Source organism: Cyanistes caeruleus, chromosome 4 (assembly GCF_971803275.1).
Source record: "Cyanistes caeruleus chromosome 4, bCyaCae1.hap1.1, whole genome shotgun sequence".
In the NCBI taxonomy this organism is placed as follows: Eukaryota; Metazoa; Chordata; class Aves; order Passeriformes; family Paridae; genus Cyanistes; species Cyanistes caeruleus.
In genome coordinates, this window is record NC_141704.1 from 61,877,239 (window position 1) to 61,890,819 (window position 13,581).

Below are 13,581 nucleotides of genomic sequence, written 5' to 3' on the forward strand. Positions count from 1 at the left end.
TAGTGATCATTATTTTTTTATTTGAATAAATAGTACAATTGTCAAAAACCATGCATAAACATTTGTGCTGTGAATTTTAGCAAACATAGCATTGCATTGTAACTTGCTTACAGTACACAACTCTTATCACTAAGATGGATGTCTCCAATGTATGACAAGTCCAGAACTTTATCTGCAAGGCTGGTTTTTAGTAGTTAGAAATCCAGAGTAAACGCTGTTAAAAACAGTAAAAAAGGCTCTTAAAAAATACATTAATACTGAAAGCACTGGGGTGTGGGGAAGAGGAGGAAGAAATTCTATAAGGTTTAAATTGATTTAAAAAATCTGCTACTGTCGGGTTTTCATCTTGAAAAACAGAATGCAGCTGAGGACTATCTGAGCTGCTTCTGTGGTAATACAGCTCACTGAGTGTGTCAAGTAAACGCACCTGAAAGTCAAGTTGTATGGACTGGAAAAGACAGACATTCATTAAATACTTACAAATGCAGGAGCTTTAATGCTGTAGAGCATTCAGCATTCCAGATGAACTCAACAGGATTCAGACTAGTATCCACATGTAAAACCCCAGTAACACAAAGATATCAAGAATCACATTTTTAACACTGACTCAACTTTCTGAGAGGCAAAGGATTTTGGTGCATGTGTCACAGAAAGGGATGACAAAAGCAGGCATTCAGAAAAGCTTTACCTACATGGCTCAGCCTGGAAACTGGGCTGTCTGGGATGAAGCCACACTCCAGTGCAATCTACCCTGCTCACAAATCTAGTTAACAATAAATACAGTGTCTACAGATCAGTGAGCTGGCCAGACAGCCAGGAGCCAAGGAATGAAAAAAGTATCTTCCCTGTGCAACATCTACCAACAAACAAGGCCACAACAGAACAGGTTGTGACACCTAATCTGGTCTGTTAATATCCCTATCAGTCCTGGCTGATAGGGATGTTAACAGAAGGACTGCTAAAGGAGACCCATGGCTGTAGCAAGGGGACCAGAAACACATAATTCAACAAAACAGACTCTCTTTTACAACCTGTTATAACCTGCTCACCTCTGCTCACATGCCCAGCTCAAAAACAGCCATTCCCCTTTCTAAAGCCAAATCACTCTCATCCATCTCTTCTTTCTAACTTCTGCTTGCTTTTGTTATTAATACTGCTTGCAGTTTCAAAAACGACACTCTCTGGAGGGCTTTCCCAGCAGCTCAGAGAATATAAACAGAGCTGGCATCTCCACATCTCTCCCACCTGAAAGGGAGTGGAATAACAACTCTTGAACAGACTTGATTCCTGCAAATAACCCTGCATTGAACTAAAAGTTTGAGAGACCTTTCCATTCAGTGACCTTCCAGCCTCATGATACCTTTGTTTCTCAGAACAAAAGTTAGACCAATTTTATTCACCTGCCAGGAGAGCTGTCCCACCAAGCCTTGGCAGCTGTGCAAGTCTCCTCTGTTGGTGTTGTGGTGGAGTTGAGAGGCCCCATCTGAACGGCACATTCACTTATTCCAGACTCAGTATAAACAGTGAGAGGTTAGCTCCTTCCTAAAGTACAGGCATGCAAAGATTCCCCAGAGAGCCTTCCCCAGAGAAGAGGAAATCTGAATTTTCATGCAAAGAAAGGGTAACTTCCATCTTTTTTTTTTAGAGTGCGAGGGGAGGTGATCCAAGTAATCCAAATACTAGAACCCAAAAATACAAAGTAAAGAAGCAGAAGCTCATTTATCTCCCTCTGAGGTGAAAAAATGTTTAAGAAGGGAAGGAAAAAATCCCATTTGTAAAATTATACCATTCAAATAGCATGTTTCCTCTTGAACTTGAGCTCAAAGCCAAATAATGCTTGGTATAAAAAAAAAAAAATTTTAGGGAAAGAAGATGCTTCAAGTAAGCCCATGGAGCAGAGCAATTCTGCCTGCTCCTCTCCTTCAGGTCACACTGCCTAGTGTTTCACTGAAAGGAATGGCTGCCCGTAAAACAAAAGTTGCTGCTGTGATACATAAAAGCAGCAATGAAATCTCTCCTCTACATGCTCAAAGGAAGAGGATGATCTTGAACACATATTCCACATATCATATACTCTGGAAATGCCAATCCCATTTCCTCCACAAAGCTCTCCTCAAAAACCCACTCAGATGGCTCCTGTTCCAGCACATTTCCTAGGTTAGTTTCAGGAAGGACTGGGGCAAATGTACTAATCCAGCCTGTGCCTGTGTGACCAGCTCCTGATCAACCTGACCGAAGCTGCCTGCTTAGAGGTGGACAGTGGCCCTAGCAATCAAATTTCTCCTAGAAAATAGATTAAATAAAAAATAGACATCAAAAGATTAGTTGGTCATCCCATGGCAACTATTCTGTGTAAACACTGAATGGAAGTAACACTGAGTAGAAAGAGGTGAACACAAAAACGGAAGCTTTTGCCATTAGCTTCACACAGTGCCTGTAATTCCCCTCAGCCCAACCAAACCAAGAGAACACACAAACCCTTATTTAATAGAAAAGGCTCAGCTTCTAAAAAAATTCCAATGGTGATTTTCTACTGCTAGCACTCTAAGCCTGGAAAATTATCAAATGCCTGTTGCAACCAAGGAGTATGCAAAAGAAAGTCTTCTGCAGAAGCAAAGAATCTCAAGCCATGAGGAAGGTCTCATGTTTTCCCTGCTTATTAAAGTAGTTAGTGGTATATTTCCTTTCTCAAAAGAACATTCATGGATTATAGCAAACAACAGATCCGTTTGGCAAAAGTGTGAAACACCTACACATTTTCAAGTGACCTAGAGAATACATATGCATCATTTTTAGTGGGATTGTCTGACAAACAGCTACAGAGAGAACACATCAACTGTAGGAAGAATGCATGAAGTACATATCATAAGGCACAATGGGAGCATGCAAGAGGGCGTGTTTATTGTAACTTCTTTCTGAGGAGGTTGAAGGATGATGAGACCTCAGCAGCTTCCAGGATCACTCAATGTTCTTGTACTTTGTGAAAAGGTTGTACAGAACCCTGAGAGTAGACTTCAAGTCCAAGTTGACAACATCTGTGGAAGAAAAGGATAAATCCTTAATTTGCGTTTTGTTTTCCCTCATTTGTCCTGACAGAAGTCCCCACATCTCTGAGCTGATGGAATTGTGAATAAAAAAAAAATCCACAGAGTTTTGATCTGCTCAAGCCTTTTACATGTCCTGCATGATGTTCTTCAAAGCAGCTTTACAATCATACAGCACAGTCAACTTCTCCCTGGGAAACAGAAGGTAATTCCCTTCCTCAGCTAAAATTTGCTATAGAGAAAGTCTACTTCTGTCAGAGACCTGGGATAAAGGCTTTGGGAAATACTCCTGAGGACTTTCCTGGCCACAGAAGCAGTGAACAAGCAGTCACACACATCCTAAGGTACTGAACCACATCCACAGCTCTCAAAGATATGGTCCATGAATTAACAAAGCCTGAATCCTTAGCATCCTCAAGCTTTTTATTATTTAATAACGCTTCTTATCACGCTAGGCCAGAGAAAAGGTCTGGAACAGCTCTCAAGAGAAAGCTTTCCTGTTAGCACTTCTCCACCTATACTGCAATAAAATGCCAATAATGCAGGGATTCTGGGGGGAGGCACAGCGTAAGAAGGCTGAAGAGGTAGAAGGAAAGTTTGGATACAACATGTAAGATAGTAGTAAGAAGCAAAAAATATACAGTGAACAATATATTACGGAAGGAGAAGCGAGGAAGAACTGATAATTAAAAATTATCAAAAGTCCTAGGAAGACAGCAAACTGCTAACAGACCAAGCATAATTAATGAGAGATCCAAGGGAAATCCCCACTGTCTTCTTTGAAATATCATTGCCAGGACCTCTTCACCCTTCCCTCTCGCCCCACACTAAATATCACTCTAAACCCCACACTTCATCAGATACATTCAGTAATCTCTCAAACATTCTTTCTACCTTTTTTTCCTGTATTATTTTACATATTTCATTTATGATTTTCAGTTCACTTTTGCAGAAGAATCTTCTCCTGCCCCAAAGAAAGATCCTAATTGCTCTGAAGTCATGCATCCTAAAAAAAGAAATGTCCTATTTGTATACCATAAATACAAAACTTCTAATTTTTCCAGGTATCATAGAAAGTTGATACCCAAATTAAAACAAGCCAACCCAAATTAAAACACAAGCTTAACACTGAATGTTTTCTTAATTTTTTTTTTTCCTTTTTTCCATCTTCCAGTGGTGGAAATTCCATCTCCATTCCTTGACAATGAAGACCAATGGTTAATAATTACTATTGCAAAAGTTATACTGTAATTCCAGTTTGCCATTTTCTTAACTTTCAGGCCTTGTTATGTCTTTGACTGCTGCATTAAAGAGTACAGAGTGTGCAATGCATCCCCTCTCTGTGGGCAACTGATGTGCTCCTTATCGATGTGTCTAACAGGTATTTCCAAGAATAAGCATATTCCCAGCCTCCTGTTTCTTATAATAAGATAAAACATAGGCAGCCATAATATTACCAACAACAACTAATAAAATGTTAACTGAAAGTGGCCATACACTCTAAAAGTAGTTTAAAATATTCCATTCATTTAAGACTTTCACAGTCCATAACAACCTCATTAGAGGATACTAAATTAATCCACCACAACGTAGTTCTGCTGCTGGCCCAATCCACTGAATTTGGCTTGAAGAACAGAGAAGATCTGTATAGTCCTATTTTTGTTTACACCTGTACACAGACACACTACAAGATTTAACAAGACCTATTTCTTGCAAGCACTGTAGAAAGCATGGGTTTTAGGGATAAAAATTATCTGCTCTATACAACATTTTTCCTTAAAATTACATTTTTCCTTAAAACTACAACTAGTTAGACTGGCTGGACAGCCAGGCACACCACCTCAGATCCTGGGGCAGCTTGGGAACCTCAGGACAAGATGGACATTGAGGGGCTGGAGCGTTTCCAGAGAAGGGAATGGAGCTGGGGAAGGGTTTGGAGCACCAGGAGGGGTTGAGGGAGCTGGGAAAGGGGCTCAGCCTGGAGAAAAGGAGGCTCAGGGGGAACCTTTTGGCTCTGCACAACTCCCTGACAGGAGGGGACAGCCAGGGGGTGACAAGCTCTGCTCCCAGGGAACAAGGGACAGGATAAGAGGAAACAGCCTCAAGTTGTACCAGAGCATGTTTTCCCAGTTGGGTATTGGGAAAATTTCTTCAGCAAAAGGGTTGTCAAGCATCCAAACAGGCTTCCCAGAGAAGTGTTGCAGTCCCCATGTCTAGAGGAATTTAGAAGTTATATAGATGTGGCACTTGGGGATGTGGCTTAATGGTGAACACAATGGTGCTGGGTTAATTGTTGAACTCAATGGTCTTAGAGGTATTTTCCAAGCTTAACAATTCTATGATTCTAATCCAAGAGGTATTTACTATCCAATTCATGCTAAAGCACGTGGATTCACCTGATAGGTTTCCCAGGCTATTGATGAACAAACAATGGATCAGAGTTTGGCACTAACAGAGCATAACCACACACAGAATATTTTTCAAGAGCTTCACATTCTCTGTACAAATGAATTATTGTTCTGTGAATCACATATTGCAATACATTACTGGCAAGGCCTTACAAATGACACTACGGTGACAAAGCCATTCCCAAGAAGTGACTGTCCTCTCCAAGGGAGGAGTTTTTCAAGAGCCAGTCAGTTTCAGGCACACAGATACCACAGGAGCACAACCACTCCAACAGCTGGGAACTGCTGCCAGGAATGGCTACACACAGAGATGAGGAAGGAAAACACACAAGAGATGATACATCCTGCAGAAGCACACAGCAGAAAAGGAATGTTGTATGAGCTAATTTGGCTCTCCAGCTTATATTAATAATTAAATTTTCAATCAGTGGAACACTTAAAAGCGTACTTTGCTTCTTATCGGATCTACACAAGCAAGATCTACTGTAGTGTATTACCATTCACTATAGCATAAGGATGAAAGAAAGCCTTATGGAAAGGTAACCTCTTCTGGTTTTCATCATTTTTTTCAGCATTCTTCAGGAGCACTTTTCATCTCCCAGTTTACAACAATACTGACAGCATATATAAGCTATTCAATACTGTCTTTTGCCTTTTCCCCTCTTTACAACCATCTCCACTGTTTGTTAATCTAGCTATTATCACCACTTTGTCTCATTTTAAGTCAGACCAAATGTTTCTTGGGGCATCCTCATTTTTCTTTGTTCTGCAGGAGCTTGTAACACATACGTGGTCTGTAACACCAGGAATAAAAATTGCTCATTTAGCAGTCATAAAGTTTTAATTCCTCTTTTTATCACTAGTGCAAGGAACAGAGCAGATCTCATCAATAATTAATGTTAAAGTTAAGAAACTTAAAGGGAAAACTTGAGTTTTACACTTTCTAGCTCTGGCTTCCACAGCCACATAAATCAAGAAGATTGTTTGCTACTGGTTCTCCTAAAAAAACCTGAAGCCTTCCGGTTATCTGATCACAGGAGTCCAGACTAGCACCAGCTGTAAGAATTACAAGAATAAAGACCATGAAAAGCTTTCTGCTTGGATTGAAAACACCAGCTGAATTTATAACGTACACTGAGCAGCTCTTGAATGACTCACTAAAGCTCCACCTGGATACCTCGGTGAATCTGCTCCAGACAAGAAGCATGGGCAGGATATACCCCAGGCACAGATAGCGAATCCTTTGGAAAACTCTCAAGGGGCCCATTCACAGCTCCACTTTGTGGTACTATTGCTACTTTGAATGGAATTGCACTTGAAATACACCTGCTCTGATGACTTTGTACAGTTCAAAGCCATGTGGTATTGTCCATACCTTCAGGGCGAGCTTTTGGCTTCTTCAGGCCTCCATCTTGCATCAGCTCAAAAGCAAAAGAAATATTGTGCACCTGAAAGAGGTAAATGGTTTAGAATCTCAGAGTTATATAAGCATCAAAAACCTTTAATCAAATTTTTTTAGATGCTTTATTCTCTCTGCACTTGATAATTCTTTTAAAATCAATATTAAATATTTACATGCTTAAGCAAAGCAGAACCATAAAGTGCTTGGTGATGGCAGTTCCTGGGCAGGCTATGCAGAGAACCTGCAAAACAAGCTAAGCCCAGCTGTACATAAAGAGCTTCTGAACAAGCCCCCACAGATCACATAGGAGCATAAATTCAGAGGAAAGAAAATGGACAAAAAGGGAAAGCAAAAGAAGGTAGGTGTCTTTATTTAATCTCTCCTCTGAGGAATAAAAATTACAGTTTAAAGAGATCTGCATAGCAGATTTCTTGTCCATGCCTACTGAAATTTAGGCAGGTAGTTAGCATTATGAATTCTGTGCAGCTTTGTTACTGCCCATGACAGTTCTGGGGATACACTGCTTATGACTCAGGACTTCATTAATCAATTTTACCTGCTGCAGTTCCTCCTCATTCATTGTGACAAAACCAATCACTTTAAACGTGTGTCGTGGTTTTAAACTAATAACTAGGAAAATTACTTATTTCTTGCTGTGAGATATGGATTAGAACAAGAGCAAAACAGGCATACAACTTAAAAGGGAAAAAAAGAAAGTTTATTGACAAACTACAACAATAAGAACACCAGAATAAGCTTCCAGAAAAACCTTTCCATCCCCTATCTACCCACTATTCCCTTGTTCACATGACAACAGAGACAAAAACTTTGGAACTTTGATGGTTAAAACAGTCCCAATTTTTGCTACAGTCTTTTCACCAGTCTTTGTAGAGAAACAGAAGTTTCTTCCTGTTAATTAATGGAGTTTCTCACAAGAAAACTATTTTTGTTATAGTTATCCATTGCCCTAATGTTAGCTGCTCAGAGCTGCTATTATTAGAGTTCACTCCTCCCATTTCACATCACTCTGAGGTGTGTATGGGCCATACACATCTAGACATATACAGTCTAGAGATAGCATTTTTAAGGATAAGATATTCAAAGGCAAAAAAAAAGTCTTCTTCATCTGTTTCTGTGAGCTTCACCAGAAAACAGTTTTCTCATTGCCTCTCAAGGCTTCAAATCTCCCAGCACTTCACTATACCATAATTACTCTACTTTTTACTCAAATTTACACTTTGAACATTTTATTCCTCTCTAGATCCTGTATCATGAATTAAAGGAGTTCTTTTCAGGACTTCATTGTCCATCTCCATAGTTTTAACAGAGAGATATTTCAGCTTAATTAAAGCATCTTCTTAATTCTCTACCTTTCCTGAAGCTTCTTTTCTTTCCTGTCACTGGTAGTTTATAAAGTCTCTTTTCATGTTGATCACTCTCTTTTTCTCTCTCTGGATAAAAAGATTAATCTGCAAGTCTCATCTGGGTAATGAAAGAGTTAAAATCCTGCCCAGGCTTTTGTAGATGGTTCGGAGATCTCTGCTGAACAGGAGCTGGAGCCGTCTGCGATGGAAAGTTCCTCATGGCTGCTCTGGAGCGTGTGGTCGCTGCTCCAGCCCGCTGCAAGTCCAGGGCCTCTCTCTCTCTTCACTGGGCAGTTTCTAGTGAATGCAGTTACAGCAAAACCTGCAGCCGAGCCAGAGATCGGCTCGGCCCGGCCCCGAGGAAAACCTTCCCCAGGCCCCCCCATCTCCCGGCCAGGAGACGGGGCAGGCCCGGCCCCATCCCCGCCCGGCCGCATGGCCTGGGCAGGGAACGGGAGGCCTGGAGCTCCGCCACCCTTCACAGCCAGGAAACAAAGAGAACTCAGAGAGCTCTGCTTTTACACTTTAAGGTAGGGTTCACAAGTTGATCCTACTTTTCAATGGCCTAAACTGTTGTCGATTCCCAGCAATGACCGATAATTGGTCAGGAGAAAAGACTCCAAGCACTTCCCAGCAACTCCAACTCCCTTAAAGGTAAAGTAACTCCATGACAACGTGGTATATTTTTTCCCCCAAAACTCAGAGCCTTCTTCAATTTACAAATCCCCATTCCTCGAGGCTGAGTCTCCACACAAAATCACATTGTGACTTCAGGAATTCCAGGTAATCTTTATGAATTTCAACCATTAATAATAAAATTGTAACCTAACAGATGCTGGCTGCAACTCAGCACCCTGCATTTCCACAAGGGCAAAAATTGAAGATGATGGGATAAAGAAGCAAGAGAAAGCTATACAAGATGTGTAAGATGTAATAGAGAGCCATCCCTCACAGAGATGTACCTTTGTGAGGGGCTGACAGCAACAATCTGCGTGGAAGCTGCTATGAAAACCCCATTTTAAACAGCACTCAGACAGCATTCCATCTTTTAACTTTAGCCAGTGTTTCCACTCCTGACCTAGCCCCGCTCCTGCTACAGCTCAGCCAACACAAAACCTGTCTCTGCATTGGAGAACCTGGCAGAATAAAAAGCAGAGGGCACATGCAGGACTGGCTCAGGGTATTTTGATACACCAAGACCAAACACACACAGATGCATGTGCAAGTCGGGGAACAGCTGCACGCAGAGGTAAACTTTTGGTTGTGACATTAAAACACAACCTAAACACTTTTCTCATTGTGAACACGAGGGGCATAGGACAATGGAGCAAGTGTGGGGATGAGAGCAAGAGACATGCACACAAGAATGCTTCAGGCAGTACTACAATCTAAAAAATTACTCTGGTTATGCAAAGTACTATACAGTACAGAGCACTCATTATTGTATTTATCCATCCTGGATATTTGTGAGCTTTATGTGTTGTCTGATGCCAGGAACAGAATACCTTTCTTCCTTAACTATGGGGAATTTATCCATTCATTTCACAATTTTTTAGTGGTTTTAACCATCAAGTGCCACAGCCTCTTTGCTAGATTTTCTGCAGAGGATATATCAGGTTCTGTTTCACCTGGCACAAGAAGAAAAGATAAAATAATTGGAAAAAAATGTGATAATAATGCAGAAAAAACATAACCTGGAGTTTCTACCCACCTTTTGATCAAAACTTTCTGGTGTTAAGTAGAAGTTGTGAAGTGGAACAAAATAGTCCTCGAGGAGACCCATGAGCAAAACCAAGTAAACACCATCTGCAAACTGAAGAGAAGTATGATGAGAAAGCATCTGTTTGTAAATCAGCATTCATAAATAAGGACAAAGAATGTTTGGCCCAAATTATGTATTTTGACTTTCTTTTTTTCTTTTTTTTGCTAGCACAGAAGTGTGAGATGGTTCAGGAGTCTGTTCTTGTTTTCCTCGTGTTCATTTAATTTGCTTGAGGAATCCTGCCAACTTCACAGCTAGATAAAAAATACCAAACTTCCTGGGAAACACATTTGCACATTATATACCCCCAGTCCTAGTGCTACAGTATCTGGTCATTTCAACCACAACCCCTCTTAAATTGTGTGTGTAAGACATTTGAATCTTTGCCCTTAATCAAATCTGAAATGAAGTCTCTCCTGTGACAGGTAAGAAGCTGAATTTCATAAAAGTATTTTTTTCCCCCCAAGTCAAAATAGATTGTTTATGGTTTCAACAAATACTAAATAAAATCCTACATATTTTCAGCCACCCTGTGCAGTGTTCCTACCAGACCAGATGGCTACTGACTGACTAAGGGGACAATGTTAAGTAGTTCTAAGACTTCCCACTTGTGATCCTGATATGGTATATGTGACATCCTCTAAAAAATAAATTCTTGGGTATCTTTATGGCATGAAGCAACAATTTCTTGTGACAGATCAGATCCGGTCACCCATTTCGGAAAAGCTGTAAAGTAGCAGTGAATGAATGACTGCTATATACCAAGCCAGGATCAAATGAATTACCTATACTCCTGGTAAAATTCTCTGGATGCTGTGCTTATCTTTTTGCCAAGACAGTAAGATTACCATCTCTCACAGCTCAGTAAACTCCAGAAACAAGACCTGATTCTGCTTAGCCAAGCCCACATCTGAAAGTTTGCGATTTACGCAGATAACATCCAAGAAGACAAAGCCTCTCTACCTGGGTTTCCAACTCCGTTACTTCCAAATTCAGTTTATTCAAGTGTTTGTTCACAAAGGTGATCAGAGACTGTTAAAAAAAACAAACCAAAAGAGCAGAAACAATGATGTCAGACACTACACTCAGTGCTGATGTGAAAGGGTTAACATAACCTTTAAAGACATTTTTGAAAACACAACATGCATGTTTATTGCTTGCTTTTGGACAAGTAAGTACGAAGAAGGGCCACTTTTGTTGCACCGGATGCCAGGACTCAGCAGATGGTGCTGTTACATGCAGCTTTCCCAGCACATCAAGCAAATTTTAGTGTCCTGGGAAAACGCTGTGATGACATTGGTGCCTGAAGGTGAAGTAAGTAGTAAGTGCATTTACTGTCCCCACTAATTTTTTCAGGTTTTTGAAGTGTCAACGGCACAGCGTTGTGCACACAATTCTGTTCCTGGAGGGATGTGTGCAGTTAGCACACAGAGTACAGCCAGGATGTAGCCCAGGTGGGATTTCTATTCCAGATGCAAATCCTGCCATTACAAACCAGATCTGTGCTAATGGACTGAAGCACAGAGATCTGTCAGCCCACTTGCACCATTTCCAGAAGGGACACAGAGTAGAGTGTTACCACATTCATTGTGTGGAGTTAAGTTAGTTCTTTATCCACTTAAAAACACTTTTCTAGAAGACATTTCAGGCTGGAAAGATAAAAATCTTACCAAGACTTCAAAGCATTATTTTAAAAGCACACATCCTTTGTTTCACACAAGGGTAAGGGACAATTTACAACAGTGATCCTCACATACTGCTCTCCTAATGAGCAGCTTAACAGCCAGGCTGGAACTATCTGATGGAACTATGTGGAGTTTCATATATTCCCCCAAAGCAGCAAGAGCTGGCAGAGAGAGATAAACAGCTACATTACCCCTCTAGTCTATCTAACACAAAACCATGTCAAAAATATGTCTGGATGGATGTGTGGTTCAATGATGCTTAGCTTTAAAGGACAAACCAAGGGACCATAGGAAGATGTGCTTAGCACTCGGACAAAAGCAGCTCTTTTGTAAAAGCTTTATATTCAGCAAACTTATTTATGGATGAAACATTTTAGGGTACTGTGGAAAACATCACCTGGTTTTGAGACAGTGATCCCTGGGAAAAACACCCTTTCCACTACTTCTGTTATTTGCTGGATGTTCCTGAATATCTTCCCAAAAGCACAGAAAAAAATGCAATGTGGAAAATAAAGCTAGGATTTTACTTTTTACCTTTTTGACTACGCTGAGCTTGTCTGGTGCGTGATCAAAAAGCGTGTCAAAGGCATCACGCTCTAGTTTGGGGGGAAAAAAATTAAAATCAGAACACCTCCAACAGTACAAGTGTGGGAAGCAGGTTTCCCGTCCAAAGCTTAAAGGCTTTTCTCTTCAGAAAGTCATGTAACTGAGACCCAAGCTAAAAGTCAGCACGCTGTTTTGGTGTCTGGCTACATGCCAGAGCAAACTGCTCTGGGGATTTTAGAGGTAACTGAAAATAAACATGCTCACTTTTTTTTTCACTTTTCTGCTATTCAAAATTGGTACAGAAAATATGTGGGTGAAAGAAAAATTAAAATGAAACACAAATTCTGACAATACCCCAATCCTAACTTAAATAACTATGGTTGCATCCACATTCAGTGTCAAATTCAGACATTTAGATAATCAAATTTGATTTAATCAAATTTAATTTTCTGATTTAAATTAATAAAATTTAATTTGATTAATTTAAAATGACTGGTAGCACCCCTGACATCAGTAAAGCTTAGAACTGAACTCTAGTGAATACTGATTCAGCAGTGTATGAAGAGCAAAACCTGCAGACAATGTAAATATTTAAATTATGTTTTTGCCTTCCAAGCATTGTCTATCAATATCTAATCCAATCTGTTTTCCATGATCAAATACTTTTTATTTACAAAACACATTTTAATAGCCTTCTACTGTCAAATAGACATTTATTATCTAAATTATTTTGTTATCTGAAGATACATTATTTAGCCCTTATATCTCACTGACATTACTTATTTTCCAGTGCCTTATTAATATTTAATGTAGATATATTGCAAGGGGAGAAATGATAGTTTTAACATATTATAATGGGCAAAGAAAAAAAAATAAATTACTTTTTTTCATCCTTTACAAGAGCATGCATCTTTAAAATGAGAAATGACTTAATGCCACTAAAAAAAAAAATGCAAAAAGGGAAATCTCTTGGCAGCAGCACCAAAAGAAATGGATTTTGCTTAGACCAGACATACAGTTGGTAAGGCCTAAACTTCAAAGTGTAGTAAACACAGAGGAGGTAAGATTCTCCATGCAAAGGAGTTAGATCTGGTCCTACCCATTATGGTCCACATCTACAAGGAGTAACAAAACCTGTCTCCACAACACATTCCAACCTCATGGAATTGCTCAACCTATTGTCTTGATCTGCCGGAAGAAAAAATGACCAGGTTTCTGTGCCTGACACAAATCGAGAAAAAAAAAAAAAAAAGAGAAATTCAGAGTCAAGTTTGTTACATACCAAATCTTCCCATCATCATCCTGCAAGTCAGAGAATTCAAAAACATTAAGTTAGTTCATGAATAATCAGTTTGGGAAGACAAGAGAAT

General features: G+C 39.9%; 1 protein-coding gene across 5 annotated transcripts in view; it reads right to left on the reverse strand.

Moving 5' to 3' along the window:
* PARVB (parvin beta) overlaps positions 1 to 13,581 on the reverse strand; it is a 52,551-nt gene continuing 38,970 nt past the window's right edge. For 3 of the 5 annotated variants that reach the window (XM_086885168.1, XM_086885171.1, XM_023919111.2), the window contains exons 8-13: positions 13,494 to 13,513; positions 12,200 to 12,261; positions 10,944 to 11,012; positions 9,930 to 10,031; positions 6,828 to 6,900; positions 1 to 3,035 (exon numbers count right to left, since the gene is read on the reverse strand). In XM_086885168.1, coding sequence (XP_086741294.1) covers positions 2,959 to 3,035; positions 6,828 to 6,900; positions 9,930 to 10,031; positions 10,944 to 11,012; positions 12,200 to 12,261; positions 13,494 to 13,513 — 403 coding nt within the window. In that variant the 3' untranslated portion in view covers positions 1 to 2,958. Of the gene's footprint in view, positions 3,036 to 6,827; positions 6,901 to 9,640; positions 9,847 to 9,929; positions 10,032 to 10,943; positions 11,013 to 12,199; positions 12,262 to 13,493; positions 13,514 to 13,581 lie in introns of those variants that run through there. The other 2 variants (XM_086885169.1, XM_086885170.1) reach the window with 2 other exon arrangements.